At 51.8% G+C, this 18,627-nt stretch overlaps 2 protein-coding genes across 2 annotated transcripts; both read left to right on the top strand.

Annotated features, from left to right (window-relative positions):
* The first annotated feature begins 288 nt into the window (after positions 1-288).
* Positions 289-9,794, top strand: LOC123022385 (meckelin-like). Its single transcript, XM_044428081.1, has 14 exons — positions 289-774; positions 1,064-1,164; positions 2,038-2,116; positions 2,538-2,615; positions 2,900-2,965; positions 3,941-4,085; positions 5,177-5,294; positions 5,691-5,785; positions 5,958-6,052; positions 7,093-7,149; positions 7,780-7,878; positions 8,074-8,172; positions 8,679-8,777; positions 9,219-9,794. The coding sequence occupies exons 1-14, from the start codon at positions 664-666 to the stop codon at positions 9,444-9,446; spliced, it is 1,470 nt and encodes a 489-aa protein (XP_044284016.1). The 5' UTR covers positions 289-663; the 3' UTR covers positions 9,447-9,794.
* A 563-nt stretch (positions 9,795-10,357) lies between these two features.
* LOC123022384 (meckelin-like) lies at positions 10,358-17,686 on the top strand. The gene is made up of 10 exons (XM_044428079.1): positions 10,358-10,367; positions 10,945-11,075; positions 11,589-11,729; positions 12,944-13,024; positions 13,889-14,005; positions 14,279-14,395; positions 14,922-15,017; positions 15,938-16,040; positions 16,236-16,378; positions 16,741-17,686. Exons 1-10 carry the CDS (start codon positions 10,358-10,360, stop codon positions 16,819-16,821), a joined length of 1,020 nt encoding a protein of 339 aa, XP_044284014.1. The 3' UTR covers positions 16,822-17,686.
* The last annotated feature ends 941 nt before the right edge of the window (positions 17,687-18,627 follow it).

Genomic DNA, 18,627 nt, shown 5'->3' with positions numbered 1-18,627 from the left:
GCGATCACAGTCCAAGGGCGCCTACGCTGTGAGTTTGGCGTCTTCGTGGCCCAGACGCGGCTGACAAGCCACTGGTGCTCATACTAAAACCGGGAGCAACGTGTCAGTAATTTGGGTGCAGCGCATACTCTGAGAGTCGGATCCAGCCATCTTCATCTGTGCGGAGATGGAGGGGGCTGCGGTGGGGGGGAAGGGGCACGGCGGGCCGCGTTCATCCACGCCACCGGTCCGGTCTGAACCCAGAGTGGTCCTTTCCCCCTTCCGTTCCAGATGGCCTGATATTATTCTGTCCGATCTGTGGGCTTCCACGTTTGCCGAACGCGTTTGTGAGTGTTTGAGCCTCGGAACAGCTGCTCCTCCATGGGAATTCGCAGCTTGCATTTTTTAAAGAGGGTGAAGTTCGGATTATCCGCTTGTGGCTCAGGGCATGAACCGAACGGTGGCAGTCTCCACCGAGGAGAGAATTACGCTGCAGGGAGAGGACTCGCCACCCCCTTGACCTGCTGTTGTGCGTCTTCTCTTTGTAGGCTTGGGGTGTGTTTGTGCAGCTGGACCCAACCAGACAAATGAGCGGGCGCATCTTCGCAACTGCCCTGGCTGTGTAAGAACACATCCTCTCGCCCCCCACCCCCCTCCTCCTATGCGGGGAGAAATGCGCCTGACATGGCCTGTTCTCCCCTGCCCCAAATCCTTTCCCTCCAACAGAGCAACCTGCCTGCACCCGGGACGCTGTGGCAGGCCCTGTTTCTGGACGCTAGTTTCCTGGCTTGCAACGTAAGTGGCTGCCCCCCCCCTTGTGTTGCCCCCCGGGGCATTTCATCTGAAGAAGGACAACACAAGTCCAAACTGATTTGTCAAAGGGCGCCTGGATAGCCAGCTTTCCCCAGGTGGCTGTGGGGATGATGGGAACTGAAGTCCTACACATCTGGAGAGTGCTGGGTTGGAGGTCATTATAAGTGCCTGATGGCGGGCGCCCTGCTCTCAGCCCCCTCTCCCGCCAGTGCAGAAGATAATTTTTGTCTCCCCTTCGACTTGGCCCTGTCTCGATTTCCTTGCTCCGCAGAACACTTGCAATGAGAGCGCCTGCCAAGTCCTCACCAATATGGTCATTCTGGAAGCCTTCTCCTTGCAAAACAGGGCCTACGACCTCTACACACAGGCCAGGTGAGCATATCTCCACCCCCGGCAGAGGCCTGCGGCTGTGCGGCATCCCTGCTAGAGTCTTTCGGTCGCCCCTGTTGCAGCGTCGGCTCTGCAGTCACGTGATGGCCGATCAGACCAGCGTCCCTGCGGCCGAGGGGATGGGATCTGGTTGAAGCTGTCTGCCTGGCCAGCCCCATCGTGAGGGCGAATGAGGCCGTGACTCCAGGCGGCAGATGCCGGAGGGCGGCAGCGAGAACCGTGAGCCATGCAGCTTGGCCTGTGCCCCCAGCGTGGTCGGCTGCCTTTGAAAGGGGGACTGGGAACCCATCTTGTCCCTCGGCTCAAATGGCAACATGTCTGAGGGCAGCCCCGCTGGCCGGCCTGCCGTGCCGCTTGCCGGAGGGCTTCGCAAGTCCCGTCAGTTTGGTGCAAGATCCGAGACGCTTAACGTGGATAATGTCCCTCTTTGGGATAGCCACTCAAGATCTTTTCTCCAGATATGATTTATGGAGTCTTTCAGAACTGTAGGTTCTCCGCTCTTTTAAGATACTGCTGATGTAAACACGCTTGCTTTGTCTCATCCCAGTTCCAAGCAAGTGATTTCTCTAAAGATCCTCCATGAATCTAATCTTGTGGCAAAATTCTGATGCCATGCCTGGCATGAAACATCTGTTTCAGAAGGGGGCTCACAACACCAAATCCAGGAGCCCCCAGTGTCTCGCCTGCCCATCCACCTTGACTTTTGGACTCTTGTTTATTTCTCAGTGGAACCCCATCATTCCCACTGATGGGGTGTGACCCCTGAGTTCAATGGGGCTTACTCCCAGATCAGCTGGATATAGGGTTGCAGTCTTAGCTTTCACCTGGTGAAACACCCCTGGCTCTTCTTTTCAGAAGCCAAGAACTTCCAAAGCTTTGGTACGGCCATTCCGGACAACCTTTTCCTCCGATGGTTTTTAGAAAGAATGCTAAGGCAAGTCAAGTTGGGACACAGTCGCTGGCTTGGTGTGTGGGCACATTTGCCCTGTGCTTAATACAAGGCCTCAGGTATGGAAAATCGGATGTAATAATGGGGTATCTCTAAGAATCTACAGAGAGGGCTCTTTGAACCATGGAGCAACCTGGATCCTTTTCCACAAATGTGGAATATGCTCATATCAGGTTGCAGTATGTGAGGCTCCGGACAAGCTTGAACACGAAGATCTTTTTTCGCAGGTGTTTACCTCTGCGGTCCAGGTAATGGGCAGTCGGTCCTATGTCTTGTGTGGAAAATAGACCACCTGCTCCAAAGTTTAAAAACCCCAAAGATGTGTGGAACCAAAGGCCTGTAATATCAAGACTGTATTATTTATTTATTTAGGGAGCTTCCCTAAATTATCCCTCATTCTCTACAGATCGACCTTAAGATGATAAAATACGATGCACAAGGGGTGTTCTTGGGCTGGGAAGATGCGAGAGGGGCAGCGTTGCAGGTGAGTCGATTAGCTTCCCTCCACGTCGGGTTCCACTCCACACGCTGGCAAGTTTGTTCTCTGCTTCTCAGCGATGCTGACTGGGACTGGCAAAAGCTGCAGCTCAGCACGTACCGGGAGGCGTCAGGTTGGAAGGGCTGCTGCAGCTCATTTGCATCTTTCCGTGCAGCGCAATTCTCTGAATTTGCATGTTGATTGCATGAGCATCCCGGGAGTCCAAGTTGACTGAATCCCTTTCTGACGCTCGGCTTTATTTGTCTTTGCTCGTTTGTCCTTCCTCTTAGCTCTGTCCAAACAGTCAAGCGGTACTGGATGCGGCCTTCATGTTTGGGACGCCGTACAGTCAGTCTGTAAGTGTTGGCTTTCGTGCCTCTCCTTGCTGAAGATTCATTGACAGCATGGGAAAAAGATGGGGCGTTAAAGGCAGAGGTGGCAAATAGAACTAACTACTGGAGGTAGTTGGCATCCTTGACCTGGTAGCCCGATACCTGTTTTTATTGGGCTTCACCGGTGCAAGATGCTTTCGCACACTCTTTCCCTGATGTCAGAGGCCCCCATCTGAAGGAGCGTCTTAGGTGTCCTTTCAAAGGGACTACCGCAGAAAGGGCCTCTGGCATTCACAAAACGGCCGTTCGAGCTTGCCGTCGCAAGTCGCGTTACACCCATTTCCCGGGAGACAGACTTCTGCCACCAAGAATTTTCCCCGTTAACAGAGGTAGGGCCTGAGCCCGAAACATAAAACCATTCCTCTGAACTCACCGTTTTCTGCTCCAGCACCCGCTTCGGACAAGGTCCTTGACGACGAGAAGGCCTGGGTGTGTTTGAGCCCAAAGGCCGAACTGCATATTTGCTCCCACCACACACAGCAAAAGACCCATTTCACAGAAAACGAGAAGGTGATGCTCAAAGAAGTGTGCCCACGTGCAAAACACCCACGCATCTTAACCCCCCCCCCCACAACATGTCAGACACTGCCCCTTCCAAATGCCCAAGCGGAACACCGCAGACGAAATACCAGTGGAAAGAACTTAGCAATGACGGTGGAGAGGACAGGACTGCTGCCTTGGCTGTTTTTAATGGAATTTGCTGTGCTCTAGGGCAGGCACGGGGAACCTATGCCTCCCCAGATGTTCCCGGTCTGCAAATCCCATGACATGAGTTAGAATCCGACAACATCTGGAGCGGCAGAAGGCCGCCACCTTGGTTCCGCGTCGAGTGTGTTTTGAGTGGCCGAGCGGAGGGATGCTTGCACAGCGCCGTGTGAGCACATCTCCCGGCGTGTGGCCACGTCCGCTCAGTGCTCTTGCCTGCCTCTGCTGCCACAGTGCACCCTCGGAGTCCCAGAGCTGCTGAGGAGCGTTCCCGAGCCTATCTTCTATCAGCTGTTCGTGCAGTTTGAGGATGAAAAAGGGAATCCCCAGTTATGGCCGGTCCCCGTCGTCAACCCTGCGATACAAGCAAGTCGCCCAGGTGAGGCCCATTTCCCTTTGTTCCAGGCGTCAGGTCAAAGAGTGCGGGGAGTGGAACCCACATAAGGCCCTGCTCTCCTGCTGTGCCTTCCCATTTCCTCTCTCCGTCCAGCCCCTGCGTACATTCCCTCCCTAATCTCTCTTCTCCCTTCTGCCATTCTGGTTCTGAATCGCGGACGCAGAGCTAATTCTCTCTTCGTGTTCCTGTCTGCAGAAGTTGCTGAGTGTGCATGCTGTTTGTGTTGCACTTGCAGCTGCCCCGTCACCGCCTTTGGAGAAGTGCTTGCTTCGATGTGGCGGCACCATGCCGGGGTGCACAGGATCAGCCCCGCAGACCAAACCCGGCCCTTCCCTCCAGAATCCTCGGAGGGCCTTGGTGCTTTTCCAAGCCTCCAGTCCTTTGCAGGCTTTTGCATGGTTTTCTCCCTGCTTTGGAGGGAGGAAATGCTTCTCCTGCAGCTTAGCTGCTGGCAGGGAGAGCTTTACGCTAAAACGGAAGAGTATTTCCGGCGGCCACCGAAAACAGTTCCTGAGATACGTGGGAAAGGGCTTTCTCCTGAGTAAAACTGGAATGCACTCCTAAGGAATTACGATTGACCCCTTCACTCTCTGCCTTTTGAAAGCAGTCAAGACTATCTATTCCTTTCAGCTTTTTAAAGTAGTTTCAATTTTTCAAAATTAAAAAAAATGCCTGACTTTTATCTTCTTGTCTTTATTGCTGCACAGTTTTGCTGTTTTACAGCTGCGTCCCTCCATGATGGCTTTTTAGCCAATAAGGAAGCATATAAATATTAATAATAAAATTCCCACCTGCTTCAAGTGCAGTAACATTTGAAATGGCTTCTCTTAAAAAGTGTTTTGGTTTAGTGTTTGCAAGCTGTGACAGAAGCCATGTTGCCTTCTCTTCCTCTGGATAGGCACGACAGTGCAAGATTGAGATAATAATGCATGGGGGGCCTGTCGTGAGCGGAGCCGGCTGGAGCCGGGGGTCAGACTAGATGACCCAGGAGACCCCTTCTGACTCGCTCTGTCTCTATGTTTCTGATAATAAAAGCTGAAACCGCTTCTCCCATCTTTCCCTCTCTTTGTTAGCATCCTTAGGTTCTCGAGCGCTCAGAAGATTCTTTCTTGTTGACGGGCTGTCAGGGAGGAGGGGGAACCTGACGGATGCTCCAGGATCGGTCACGCTCGCCGCAGAATTGCTGCTCAGGTAGAAGTGGGCCCAGCCTTGACTGTCTTTGGTGGCAAGAGGAGCTGCCCTGGAATGCAGCCCGGGAGGCAAGGACCATGGGTGGGTGAGTCCCTCCCAGGGATGCTTCAACTTTCCCACAGCTGCTGTGGACATGGCAAAAATTGTGCACGTAAATTCCATTCCCAGAAATTGAGGTGAGCTTACTCCGAAGGTGCCCCATCAGCCTGCAGAGCTTCTGAGAGCATGTGAGATACTTTATCCTGGGCTGCCTCATGCCCAATTAGCACGTTTTCCTCCACTGCAGCTGAATAGAGGATTAAGATCCATCACTGGCCCCTCTCATGGCTGGCTTTGCCCTTCTGTTAATTTTCTTCCACACGCTCCAGCTCCGTTTTCTCTTTTGGGCCTTTACAGCGTGTTCCTGCCCACCAATGCTCCTGGAGATAACCCTCCCTTCCTGTTGACGGTGAAATATGCTGGGTACCCCAGTGCTGGAGTCGCCCAGGCAAGTGTGTGTGTGTGTGTGTGTGTGTGTGTGTGTGAGCACACAGCGGAAGAAGCCTCGTCTCGCACTCCCATCCCCGGCCCCCAGCGGCAGCAGCGAATGCACTGTAGCAGCTGAAACAACAAGATTTCTCTCCCTGCATCTGACCCAAATCTTCAAGCTTTCCTTTCCCCCAGGCCTCCGGCAGGTGCTAATGAAAACGAGCTTTGTGAACACTGGGGTTCTCATCCACCTGCTTGAAGGGGGCGGCCTCTCCGGCATCCGGACAGAGGTGACTTTACAAGGCAGCCTGCTCTGACTGGATCCCCAAAACTTGTATTCAGTGCTCCGTATTTCTGGGCAGCCTGCAGCCCCATCACCCTTCCGTCCACACAGGCACTTGCTGAAGTAAAAGTCCAGAGGATCCCTACCAGCATCCCCCCCCACTCCCCAGCTTGGCTCTTTCTGCTCTGAGGTTTTTCTCCGAACTCCAGCATCTTCCTTTCCCCATCCCTACATCCTGTTGAACACAGAGGGGTGTTCTCAGGAGACAGAGGCCTGTAAAGACGCCCTCCCAAGAGACGGGCTGCAGCGAATGTAAATTTAGAACACAGCTAAACAAATGCAGAATTCCACATTCTTTTCTGTCCTGCGGGCCTGAAGACCTGACCTTTTCAGTATCTGGCCCCGCTGCAGTGCAAGCCAAGTCTGAATATAAGCAGTGCGTGCGTCTCGGGAGCCTGCAGCAGACTCTTAGGCCCGAGACCTCCCTGCATCAAGTGATCCTAAAAGGATTTTCAAAGGAAAATTTGCAGGGTCCAAGGGCCATTTTCCACTCTCAGGCAGCCTCTGCAAGCTGCATTCCTGCTGCGCTGCCAACAGAATTGGCGATTTGTTGCCAAAGCTCGGCAGCAAACTGCTCCAGAGCCTTAGGAAGGCCAAATTTCACTGGATGCAAGTGTACAGTTAGGAAATGGTCCAGCTACATAAGGTTATAGCGAAGTCATTAATGGATGGCCTGTTCTAAGGCCTGGCCGTGAGCAGAGCGACCTTGTTTGTATGTTTACAAAGAAAAGCACCTGTAGGATGAAATGATGGAAAGAAGACCATGAAGAACATTCTGTAACACGGTCAAAACTTCCTGGCTCATGTGAGGGAGATGCACAAAAGCTCAGATCGAGCCTTGGCTAATTCTGCATTTTTTGAAACTGCTGAATATGCCAGAGTCGGCTTCGAACCCGGGGTTTGTCAGTGGTGACGTGCAGCGGAGGCATCCGCTTACTTGCTTTTCTGCTTTCCTTTGCCGCTTCTCATTGTAGTCTTTCTGTACAGGTGGCGTTTTCCGTTGCTTATATTCAAGACCCTGGAACGGCCCAGCAAACTACAGATGTGAGTAACAGCCACGGCAAAACTGTAGAAGGGTAGCTGTTTGTTAAAAGTTTTCTTTTTCTTTATTAGTGAGCTTAGGATGGGCTGTATCTCTTTCTTTAGGGGGAAAAGAACCAGGCCCCCTAATATAGTCTGGGGATGCAGGGCAAGGAATGCTTCCTTTTCGCCCAGTTCCCCATCCCATCCTTCACTCCCTGTCTGAAAGTTTTACTCCTGAAGGTATTACTTGCATGTTGAAGTATATCCCTACTTTGGACGTTCGGGGCTGGCCTTACTGTTAGGCAGCGTGAAGTAGTGGTCTCAGCAGCAGAGGCTTGGAGGCAGCAGGGGTGCTGGAGGGAGAGTTGGTGCATGCGGTTGGCTGGCTTGCAGGCCTCCGGCACAGGAGAGGATCCCATCCTGGAATCAGCACGGAAGAGAGCTGGCTTTTTGTGGGGGGCCATGTGAGATCTTGCTCAGCTCCACAGGTAGCAACGTTTCTTGGGTGGGGATGTCCCCGCGAACCTGAGATCTCTGCACAGCACCGCTCGTTCCGTCTCAAAGTAGAAGGCGATGCAGTGTTTCCCTTCATGTGTTCTTCGACGGAGCGCTGCCGCGAAAGCCACGGGCTTCTCCCCTCCGTCTTGGCAGATTGCGTTTGGGGTCCTGGGATTTCTCGCGTTCCTCTGTGCCTTGCTGGAGACCAGCAGCTGGGCCCGGCGATCTCGACTCCCGAACGTCAATCTGATGGTTAGTTCCCCGCAACTCGGTCCGCCTCCCTGGATTCATATGAACAGCCCAGCTGGGAACTTTTCTGCAGGGCTGTTCTTTGTCATCCTTTCCTAATACTGGGATAGGAAGCGGTATGCGTGGGGCTGAGCTTGTATGGCGATGCAGCTCCCTCAAGGCGTTTCCCCTCTGAGAAGGAGCTTTCCTCCACTGCAGGCTGTGCTGAAGTTCCTTGCCTACTTTGCCGGCTGCTTGGCAAATGTGTTTTTCTTGGTCTCTCTGGGAATTGGCATTTATTGGCTCATCGTTTTCAAGGTAAGGAAGTCGTGGGCCTCGGATGCCACTGCAGGCACCTGCGGCAACACGTGTTCTTGCTTTTAGAGGGGATTTCTGTGCGGGGGCTTCCTTCCCGGCCTAACCAGGGGCAGCTTCTGTATGCCCCCTAGTTAGGCTCTGCAGGTTGTTGCCGCAGTAGCCAGCGTGGGAGGAAGAAGCTTTGATGAGATGTGAGCCAACCCCAGCTAATTACCGAAGGGTGAGGCGACCCCCTTCCAGCCTGGGGGCCGAACTCCATTTCAGAGATGCTCTGAAGGGGGTGGGTGCCAAAGGGAAAAGGGTGGGACCAAAATACTGCCTGAAAGTAGACTTCGCAGGGACTTTTGGAATGGGGATATTCCCCAATGATGGTGTCTCGGGAAGGGGGTGGGCCCAGGAAAGTCGGACTGGAGCCTTGCGGGGCCAGGAGTGTCCCCCGGGGCCAAAGGTTCCCCTCCACTGCCCCAAGAAACATCTTTTTTCTCCTCTTAAACCTCCTTCCCCAGGGGCAACAGTCTTCTGCAGTGGAAGTGACACTTCCCGCTGCTGGTAGCCAAACAGAGACCAACTTCACCATCTACTTGCTGTGTGCTCTCGCACTGAAGGTAAGGTGCAGCCTCCAGAGTCGGGCATCACAGGGCTGGGGAGCCAGAGCAGTTCGGCACTGCACCCTGCAGGGATGTGTTGGTCCTCTGTGGGGTTTCTAAGCTGGCATAGGTTGCGTCTGGGTGGGTGTCGTGCCAAGAGCACAGGACTGGGCCTCGGGAGATCTGGGCCTCAGTCCCCACTCAGCCAGGAACTCTCTGAGAGACTTAAGGGCCAGTCGTTGACTTCCAGCCCAGCCTACTCCACAGGGTTGTTGTGAGGATCAAGTGGGGATTGTGCATGCCCCGACCAGGACAGCCCTTGGGAAACTCTGGGAATTGTCGTCTAAGGGCCCACCCACTCTGGCCTGCCTGGAGGATGTTGCCTGCTGTACAGCTCAGCAGAACTGCTGGCCTTTGTGTCGCTGAGGCACTCGGCCTCTGTGGATGCTTTTGTTCCAGAGCTTGGACCTCATCCATGTTTTGATAACACAGTTGACCCTCTCCATTTTCCTGATTGACTGGGAGAAGCCGAAAGAAGAACGGACCCTGAAAACACCTCGAGGTCCCGGTTTGCCTTTGTTTTTCGCAGGGTCGCGTGCCCTTTGTGTGCAAGCCTTTGCTTTGCAGCATGCATTCAGCCCAGGGGGTGACGGAGAAATGGCTGGTTCAGGACAAAAGACGTTCTGAAAACGATACAAATGGGTGCGGTGCTGATTCGTGTCCCAGTGAGGCCATACGTGCTTGCGGTGTTTGTCCTGTTGTGTGACAAATGCCTTGCCTTGGTGTTCTTGAGTGTCTGGGCCACTGACCTCTCTAGCCATCATAGCCAATTTGCCATCTTGTGGATGTAGCAGAAGACAGTAAAACACCAGTTGGTTTAAGCTACAAGAAAATGCAAGACAAATATCTTCAAAAGTAGCCTCAGTCTCATAATGTGGGCATTCTGCTTGTATTTGGAATTTGGACTTAATTTGTGGTCCTGGGAGGTTTTTGAGTAGAGTCTGGGTTCAGCATCCACGTGTGGAGTGAGCTCCCGAGGCAGCCAGCCAATCAGGGTCTTCCCACAAATCCCTGATTGGCTAGGAGGAGCCATGCAAAGGCTTTTCGGTCTCCCATAACCACGGCTAACTTAACACTCAGCCATTTTGGTTTTTATTTATTTATTTTCTGATTTATATCCTGCCTTTTTCCTGCAAAGGGCTCAAGGCAGCTTACATCAGTCTCCTCCTCCATCTTATCCCCACAACAACAACCCTGTGAGGTAGGCTGGGCTGAGAGTCTGTGACTGGCCCAAAGTCACCCAGTTGGCTCCATGACTGAGCGGGAACTCGAACCTGGATCGCCTGAGTCTCAGTCCCGTGCTCTCAGCCACGGCACCACACTGGCTCTTAGTTCTGAGCACCCTTCTAACTTTGCCTGCCTCTCGAGAGCCAGTGTGGTGCAGCGGTTACGAGTATTGGACTAAAAGGAATCCGGGTGCTAGTCCTCACTCAGCTATGAAGCCCAGTGGGTGAAGCTGGGCCGGTTGCTGCCTTTCAGTTGAACCTACCTCACAGGGTGGTTGTTGTGAGGACAAAATGAAAATGGCGTAAGCAGCCATGGTTCCTGGTAAGAGGAAGAAAGGCAGGACGGAAATACAGAGCAACAAGAATCAGAATAGTAATAGTGACGATAATCATGCATGTGTCGCCACCCCACTGGTAAGCTAAACCTCACAGCATCCAAACGGCAGTGTTTGTTTGGGTAACCATGGGGCTGCCTGCGACTTGGCAGAGGGGACCTGGGGCCCTCTGGCACCGTGGGCTTGGTGCTGGATTAACTGGAGGGCGTTTGTGAGGATCAAAAGCTTTTCCTCCCCGAAAAACGAGGGTGGAATAGCTGCTGCGGCACATCGCACAGCTGTTGTGCGATGCTTGCTTGTTTAATTAGCGTTGCTAAATCACTTCAAGGCCCTTGGTACTTCTGGGAAATCGCCAGGTGCCTGTTCCAGGAAGCAGTTTGCCTCGGATCATAACGATTTCATATCGGGAGAGGTAAATTAACATAAGCGAGGGCTCAAGGAAGCCCAGGGGTGTTGAGCTTTGCACTTTGCCAAGAATCCGATAAGCTCATGTGGAGTCTTCAAAGAAAAAACGATTGTTTTCTGCTTCGTCGTGTTATTTCCTCCCTCCCTCCCCTGTTCCAGGAGATCAGAGGGCTCCTTGCTCTGCAAGCGCTTGGAGAACTTTTCTGATAGCTAATGAGTGGAACGAGATCCAGACCCATAGGAAAGTGAACCCCTTGCTTCAGTTGTTTGCTGTCATGCTGCTTTTGGAGGTGAGTGGGAGGTGAAGCAAACGAAGTATCTGCTTATGCAGTCCCTCCTGCTCTCTCCTGGCAGCGAGAGCTCTGGATTTGAGACGACCTTGAGAACGAGGAGATGTCCACGGCCAAAGCGCATGTGACCTTGTGTGCATATCACTAGGGAGGCAAGAAAGCATCTGCGTGGGCTTCAGAGGCAGACAGATTGTTAAAAGAGCCTTGGCATCCCTTGAGAAAGTGGCAAGATAGGAGAAAAACAGGACCTTGGATAGCTCCAAGAGGTCAAGAAGAGGGTGTTGTCTCAGCACAGAGCTAAAGCCCATGGAAATCTTGCAGAAGCTGATAAGGCATGTGGTTTGCACAGTGATAGCCCATCTGAAGGAACATACTGACTGCACAGAAGTGCTTGTCTGATTTAGTAGTCACCCTCACACACAATGAGGGTTCGAGTGAGCCCACTACTGTGGTCTTCGCTAAAGGGAATGCTCAGCCAAGTGGTAACCGTACTGGCTCTGTGTTACTTTCCAGGTGGCTGGATTGAAGAACCTTGCGTCAAGAGACCTGAATGTAAATCTGCACCCAGGACCAAATGCCTACCGTGCTTCATGGAGCCCAGTCCTTCGGTTTGGGATCGCTGCTTCAGTTTGGTTGGCGGTGGGGATTGTGCAGGTCATTTTCCTCTTTGAGTTTGGGCAAACTAAGTGTACAAAAACTTCCTTTCTGCTGGATCAGGTCTATCTAAGCCAACCATCTTATTTTGAAATAGTGCTTAGGCAAGTAACATGGTTTGAGAAAGGAATGCCGTGTTGAATGCCAAAGGAGGCACCCTCAGATAATGTTTGCTGTCTTCAGAAATAGACTTCTTAACCTTCATCCAGACAAACTTGCCCACCAGAGAACAAACAGCTTAGCATCTAGAATACAAAAGATTATACACCATGATAGTGAATCCCACTTAGCAATGCTGAAGAATTAGAAAGGAAAAAAGGGACAAAGCAAACTCTGTCTTAGTCCAAAATGCCCTCCGTGTATATTTGTCTGCACAGTGATCAGTCTTCCAGGTGCCATGAAAAGCCCCTGTTTTTGCTGCAGCAAGAAACATGGCTTCCCTTCTGGAAGTGTCAGAAAATGCATGATGTCCGTTGGATCACAAGTGGGCTTCATCTGGACATGGAGGTTGCTGATTGGTTGCTCGTCTTGAGAGCAGGGTTCCCCAGCTTCTTCTGGTTAGTGAGCAAATTCGGGACTTTGAGAGCATGTGATGGGTGCTCTTATGAACTGGCTGCCTTGTTGGGCACGGCCAGTCGCAAAATACACCGTGTCCAGAAAGCAAACCGGTGGCACTAAAAGGAAGTGAGACAAGAATCTGCATACAGGGCAGAAGCTGGTGCCGGGGCTGCTGAACACAAAACTGCTTTTTGAACCCAGATAAAGATCGGATGCCTGCTTTCCTGCTTAAAAAGATGAATAAATGAATCTGTAGAATCCTTAAGAAATAAAATAAAAATTACAAGTGTCAGGGAGACCAGTGGGTGCCATGAGGCACTTCCATGGGCATCACATGGGAGACCCCAGATTTAGAGAACTAGGTCAGCTCTGGGAGTAAGCACTGGTGGCCAGGGGATGATGGGACATATAGTCCAGCACATTTGGAAGGTGCTACGTTGGGGAGGTTGGCCAGGGGCCTGTAGATCCCACTTACCAAGGTGCTTACTCCCAGACTGGCTGGGGTTGATGGGGCTTATAGTCCCAGGACATTTGGATGGTCGGGGGCACTGGTGCTGGCTGTAAGTTGACTGTCTCCTCTAGAGGAGGACACACAGCACTCCCCATGTTTTTCTGTATACTTGTGGCATGGAACATGTGGTGTGTTTTTACCGCAGGTGGTGCTTTCCGTCTCATTGTACGAGCGGTTTGTGGAGGACAAGATCCACCAGTTCGTTGATCTTTGCTCGCTGAGTAATGTGAGTCACAGCCCTGCCCTTCAGAGAGAAACCTTTTGGCCGCGTGTTGTCGGCGTGGCTGGACCAAGCCGGGTGGATGCAAAAGGGGAAGGATTCTGACCGGTTTGTGCGGGTGGCTCTGACTCTGAGCTTCTGGAGGGCCTTGGGTCTCTCTCCGCATGCCCAGTGCCGCCCGCCGGTCTTGCCATCTTTCTCTTCATTCTTCCACTGGCTCGCCTGCTTGAGGGGGGGCGCAAGTCCAGGGGGTTCTCTTCCACGGCCCCCAGGGGGGCCCCGGGGGGGGGGCCTGCCCAAGCCTGCCAATGCCGCTCTGTGCAGGCATTCTAGTTGCCCACGTGTTATTTATTTAGATGTTGCAAAGCAACTCTTCCATTTGAATAAAAAGCAGATGGCAGGGAGGGTTTTGGTGGTGATGACTATAAAAAAATATAGGAGAACCATTAAGAAATACTTGAAGTGACACAATTACAAAAGTACCAAACAAACAACCCTGCTCCAGATTGCTTAAAAACCCCACGGAGTGGAAGTTTGCCATATAAAAAGTATCCAGCCATTGATCCATAGGCACTATATGTACATTCCTGGACAAATAATAAAGATGCGTTTGTAACAAAAATATTGCGTGGAAGGGAAAGGGGTTAACCTGGCTCTTGAAATGCTCGCAAGGATGCCTGGCCATGGGAAGGTCAGCCCCTTCCCCCACCAAAAGCCTTTGTCTCACCCCGCGGTGAGTTCTGCACCTCCGGGAATGCTCTCGGGGGTCCCCAGGGGTGCAAGCTATGCCGAGCTTTTGATGCAGGCTTTCTCTTACAAATAGCTGCACTGCTCTGCTTTATTTTCTCCTTGTGTCTCATTTTCCTACAGGTGTCTGTGTTTATCTTGACGCACAGATGCTACGGTTTCTACATCCATGGGAGGAGTGTCCATGGCCACGCAGATGTGGGCATGGAAACTATGCACTTGTATCTCAGGAAGGAGGAAGTAAGCATGGCTTTTGGGAACGTCTTTTCTCCTTCCTTCCTTCCTTCCTTCCTTCCTTCCTTCCTTCCTTCCTTCCTCAGTCTTTCTAACCATCGGCTCATGCAGCTGGGAAGGAGGGGTCTCAGCTTTGGCCCCATCAAATCAGCTTGTCAGTTCCATGTTTGTCTGCCATTTCACAGGGGCTTTGGTTCTGCATGGTCCTCCCCACCCTTCCCACTGCTTTCTGCCTTCCTGTGATCGTCCCTTTTCCCTCCCCTTTGATGCTTCTCCTAGGAAAACCTTTGCCCTCTGAGAGGACTGGAACCCAACTCTGACGTGCAAACTTTTGAGGTGCTTCTCACAGAACGGATGCGGGCGCTCTATGACCGAGTGACCCAGTCTTTCACGGAGGTACGCTCCCTAATCCTACTTGCCAGCAATTGTTCGTTGAATGTACGAGTCAAGCATTTACTAGTAGAAGACAGGACATGTCGGCAGTTACTAGTTCTAATTTGCATTGAAGTTGTTTTAGTTGTTCGAACTTTTAAAAACTTGGTATATTGAAATGTTCTGATGCGTTTGTTGGTTTTGAGATGTTTTCAGGATCGATTTATCCTGAAGCTGCAGCAAGACCCACAACTTCTTAATCAGGAGTAAACCTCAGTTGAGTTTCTGTTCACCCAGCTCCTTTGAGCAGGGAGGGCCTTGTGAGGCGGCATGTGGCTCTTCCATTTCTCCCCACCTGCCTCTTCTTCTAATTGAAATCACTCTCCATGCGTGGACATGTGCCGTCTGGCACAGCAGGTGCAAATTGAGCCATGGCCCCTGCTGTCAAAGTTCTCTGAAAGAAAACGCCTTTCGTTTTGTTTTGTTTTGCCTCTGTGCTGTGGTTCGTCTAGCCTGGATTTTTAAAGCCTGCAAACTTTTTCTTGGGCAGACTCCACGAGGCCTCCGAGCACAGTCTGACCTTCATGAACAAAGGCTAAAAGGATACTATACCTTGAATCGCTTCCTGGTCTCCTTCTTTGAACATGTGAGTCACTGGCTGCCTTTATCCAGCCAAAAGGCAGCTGTAGCTAGATATTGGCCATCAGGAAAATTCCAAAATCCATATTAGTTACCTTTATTAGACAAAAAAATTTGCAGCCTTCTGAGAGTTCTAGATCTGCAGCTGCAAGGACTGCAGGTGAAGCCTAGAAGCTTCAGGCAGCCGCTGGAAATGTCTTAAAATGCCCACAGCTCTTCCTCGAACTATGGCATTCGTTTGCTGAAGATGTCAAGATGGCCAGCAATTTGGGTGGCTCTCCAAGGGGATTGGAGCAATGAATGGAGAAGGCTTTAAGCAGCTTCTGGTCCCACTGGCTGTGAGACAGTGCCTATGTGGAGCAGTTGCTGGGGAGCATGGGCAGCAGGGTGCAGTCATACACAAGTCCTACTTGTGGACTTCCTGTGGTTTGCACTGACACTGGGCCTGATACACCGTGTCTTCCATTTCAAGCAGACACTATGATCTCAACCAATCAGCCCTGTGGGTGAGTGTGTCCGTCCTTCGTCCTTCCGTCCTTCCCAACTCCAACTTTTTTCTCTGCCTGAAGAGGTCTAGAGATCTTGAAAACCTGCAAATCTGTTGGTTGACTTAATAAATCGCATTAATGTGGATTTTGGAATTCATCTAAATGTATGTTATGCTGGGGATTTACGTGCAAGGGCGGTTCCAACCGTGGAGGCTTCTTTTCCATGTAGCCAGAACCTCCTGTCTTGTGCGAATGGGGAGAAAACAGAGAACAAATGGCAACGGTTTGCAACAGGACAATTAAACATCAAGGATAGCCACCCTTTCCTATTTAACACGGAATGTTTTCATTCAGGCTCAGGTGTGATTGCAAATATATTTGGCTCATCCTGAATCAAGCTATTTCTAACATACTTCATTCTTCCCCACCCCCATTGTAGAGGCACCAAGAGATGGACTATGTAGTTAAGGACAAGTTTTTTCTGGAGCAGGTCATGGACATGGAGTTCCAGGGACCAACCGACACGTCCGTCCTCTATAATGGTATTCGGCATTGCTTCCGTGAATTGCTTTGTAGAGTTCCAGGGACCCGTCATTAAACGTAATGCAAACTCCAATTCTGGGGCCTAGAATGGTTTAATAAAAGCAAAGCAGCTGTTACAGAAGTAAAACCCTGAATGGCTGAGTTGGCAAAGGAGCCGTTCTCTGAGAAATACGTTCATTGCCTCCTCCTCCTAGATGATGGCGCATTATTCAGCCGAACACTGTTCTACAGACATGAACTGCTGCTGCTTCTCTTTGAAACCCTCGTCTTCTCCGCTGTGGATTTGGGGGCACAGGATTTTGTGTTGGCCACAATTGTGACTTTTGTTGTACAAACGGTAAGTAACTTGGTGGCAAAAGTGTAAGGGACATGGCTAGGTCAGGGCGCCCCGGTGTTTTGGGGTCCATGTCGGTGAACCCTTTTGGAATGTGGCACATGTGTCCTGGGCACTTTCACAACATGGCCGCCATGGCGCACCTGGCCTCGCTCCTACTGCACGGAAGTCAAACTGATGGGGCTCAGAGACGGAGTCGGGGGCTGAGCCCCGTGTGCGCACTTGTGTATTTGTACCACACCATCTATCTCTGATGGCATTTCCTATCATCCCCTGCTTTCCTTTTAAATAATATTTTGTGGGTAGGCAGCCTAGGCACACGTTAAGTGAGGACCAGCCAGGCAGAGACGCCTCTGTGTTTTCAGCTTCTGCGGATGCTGCGCGACGCCCTTGGAAGGCGGAACCTTGCAGAGAAAACCTTGGTGGAGAAGCAGTTTCTGATCTAGCCTGCCCTGGGGCCCCAGGCCCTGCTTGCCGCTGCTCCTCGCTGCACCAAAGTGTCTGGGAATGCGCATCCTCTGGCCCGCGGCCGTGGTGTCGGCATCTGCTGTCAGCGCACGTGCTCTGCCCCAGAACCTGTTCTTGTGGCTGGGCCAGCCTTGGAGCACGTGCGAGAGGAAGAGCGACTCTGCACGCGGATCACGCTTCCCTCTGCACAGCACCAGTGACAGGTGGCAGCAAGACGTCGTGTGGCTGCGTGGCTTCATTGCAGTCCAAAGGGGAGGAATTCAGGAACACATTTTGCAAACTCTGAAATCTGAGGTGATTGAGTCACAGAGGAGGGCAACTCATGGCCCTCAAGAGGCTTTGGCCTACAGCTCCCATCGTCCCCTGCCTTTGGCTATGGTGCCTAGGGCTGATGGGAGCTGGAGTCCAAGACAGCTGGGGGAGGGCCATGAGTTGTCCATCCCTGATGTAGCAGATAGAATTTTGGACATCAACTGGGGTTCAAAACATGTTCCATCATGCAGCTCCCAGGCGGGTCTGGGGCCCATCCCCCCTTTTCATTCTACCCCGCCTTGCAGCACCGTTGCACAGATACAGCGTCAGGGCGGTGGGGGGGCATGTGTGCAGCCCCGCTTTCCTCAGGAAAAGGACAGAATACGAAATGAAGGAACCAACAACACCACCACCAAGATTCCACAATGGGTTGCAAAGGGTGCAATTTCGAAACCTTCTTCCGACTCTCTTGTAGCTGATTTAATGCCAAGTTTAAAGCCCCTCTTTAAAATAAGTTTCTGTTTTTCTATTTTATGATTTTTCAGTTGTACTTTTATTTGTTAACTGCTCAAAATAAATATTTTTCCTTTACCACATGGGGTGTGAGCACGTCACTTAAATTTCCCTGTCTTCCAACTCACTCTTTGCCATATCTGGATGCCAGACCCTTCCTACAGAGTGCCCTTTCTTGACTTCCTATGTGCTCTTCCAGCATTTCCTTCCTGCGTTTTTCCTCCTCCCCTCACAGCAGCCCTGAGCCGTCTGCACCATGCATTCTCGTGTGCCGTGCGGCAGAACATGCGAGGCTGGGAGACGGGATCCTTAGACCCATCCTGCCGAATGAGAGCTCCAGTTGTCGGAGTATATGATGGGAAAGAGAGGAAGAAAAGCACACAAGCCTTCCCTTCCGCCCTCTGCTTCTGTGCAGCTCCATCCCGCCTGGCTGCGTGCCAGCTGCCAGCTCTCGGCGCTCTCCCAACCTTGGCCCTTGCATTCCGATGCGGGAACAGAAGCCAGAGGTGGAACAAAAGCTGGATGAAGGCTTGTTTTTCTGTCGAGGGCTGCATTAGCTCATTGGCAAACCCTCGTGGGGCCGAAGCCAGCAGGAGGTGGGGCAATGCCAAAAGGAAGCAGGGTGACCTTCCCCTTTTCTGCAGTCCCCCTTTCTTTCTCGGCTTCCTCTTTCTGCACTCCTCCCTCCCTCGGGTGCCCGGTTCTCTTTCTTTCCCATCACGCCGTCCACCGGGAGAGAGACAGATTGCTTGACTCAGAGCTCACTCGCAGAGGGGCTGCCTCGTTTTCCATCTGGCAGCTGCGTTTTGAACATGATGCAGTTTCTGAACCATCTTCAAAGGAGAATGGATAATCCTGGGCTACAAGCATAATCTCTGACCTGGTACGAAGGGCCGTCCTATTTTTCCAGAACCAAAGGTTCTTCATTCAGGTCTTAGCATCCCTGACACTAGTTAAAATGAAACATGATCTGCTTGATTCAAGAGTCACTGTTCATTTGTTACCCGTGGGTACAAAAT

Source organism: Varanus komodoensis, unplaced genomic scaffold (assembly GCF_004798865.1).
Source record: "Varanus komodoensis strain SLA01 unplaced genomic scaffold, ASM479886v1 scaffold19, whole genome shotgun sequence".
In the NCBI taxonomy this organism is placed as follows: domain Eukaryota; kingdom Metazoa; phylum Chordata; class Lepidosauria; order Squamata; family Varanidae; genus Varanus; species Varanus komodoensis.
The sequence above is the reverse complement of the archived record's forward strand: the minus strand, read 5'-3'. Positions and strand labels throughout refer to the sequence as shown.

Coding starts and splice junctions, on each gene's coding strand:
- LOC123022385 (XM_044428081.1), top strand. CDS start 664: ATGGCCTGTTCTCCCCTGCCCCAAATCCTTTCCCTCCAACAGAGCAAC. Junction 1,165..2,037: donor GACCTCTACACACAGGCCAG/GTGAGCATATCT, acceptor TCTTCTTTTCAG/AAGCCAAGAACTTCCAAAGC. Junction 2,966..3,940: donor GGACGCCGTACAGTCAGTCT/GTAAGTGTTGGC, acceptor CTGCTGCCACAG/TGCACCCTCGGAGTCCCAGA.
- LOC123022384 (XM_044428079.1), top strand. Junction 11,076..11,588: donor CTGTCATGCTGCTTTTGGAG/GTGAGTGGGAGG, acceptor GTTACTTTCCAG/GTGGCTGGATTGAAGAACCT. Junction 14,006..14,278: donor TGTATCTCAGGAAGGAGGAA/GTAAGCATGGCT, acceptor TGCTTCTCCTAG/GAAAACCTTTGCCCTCTGAG.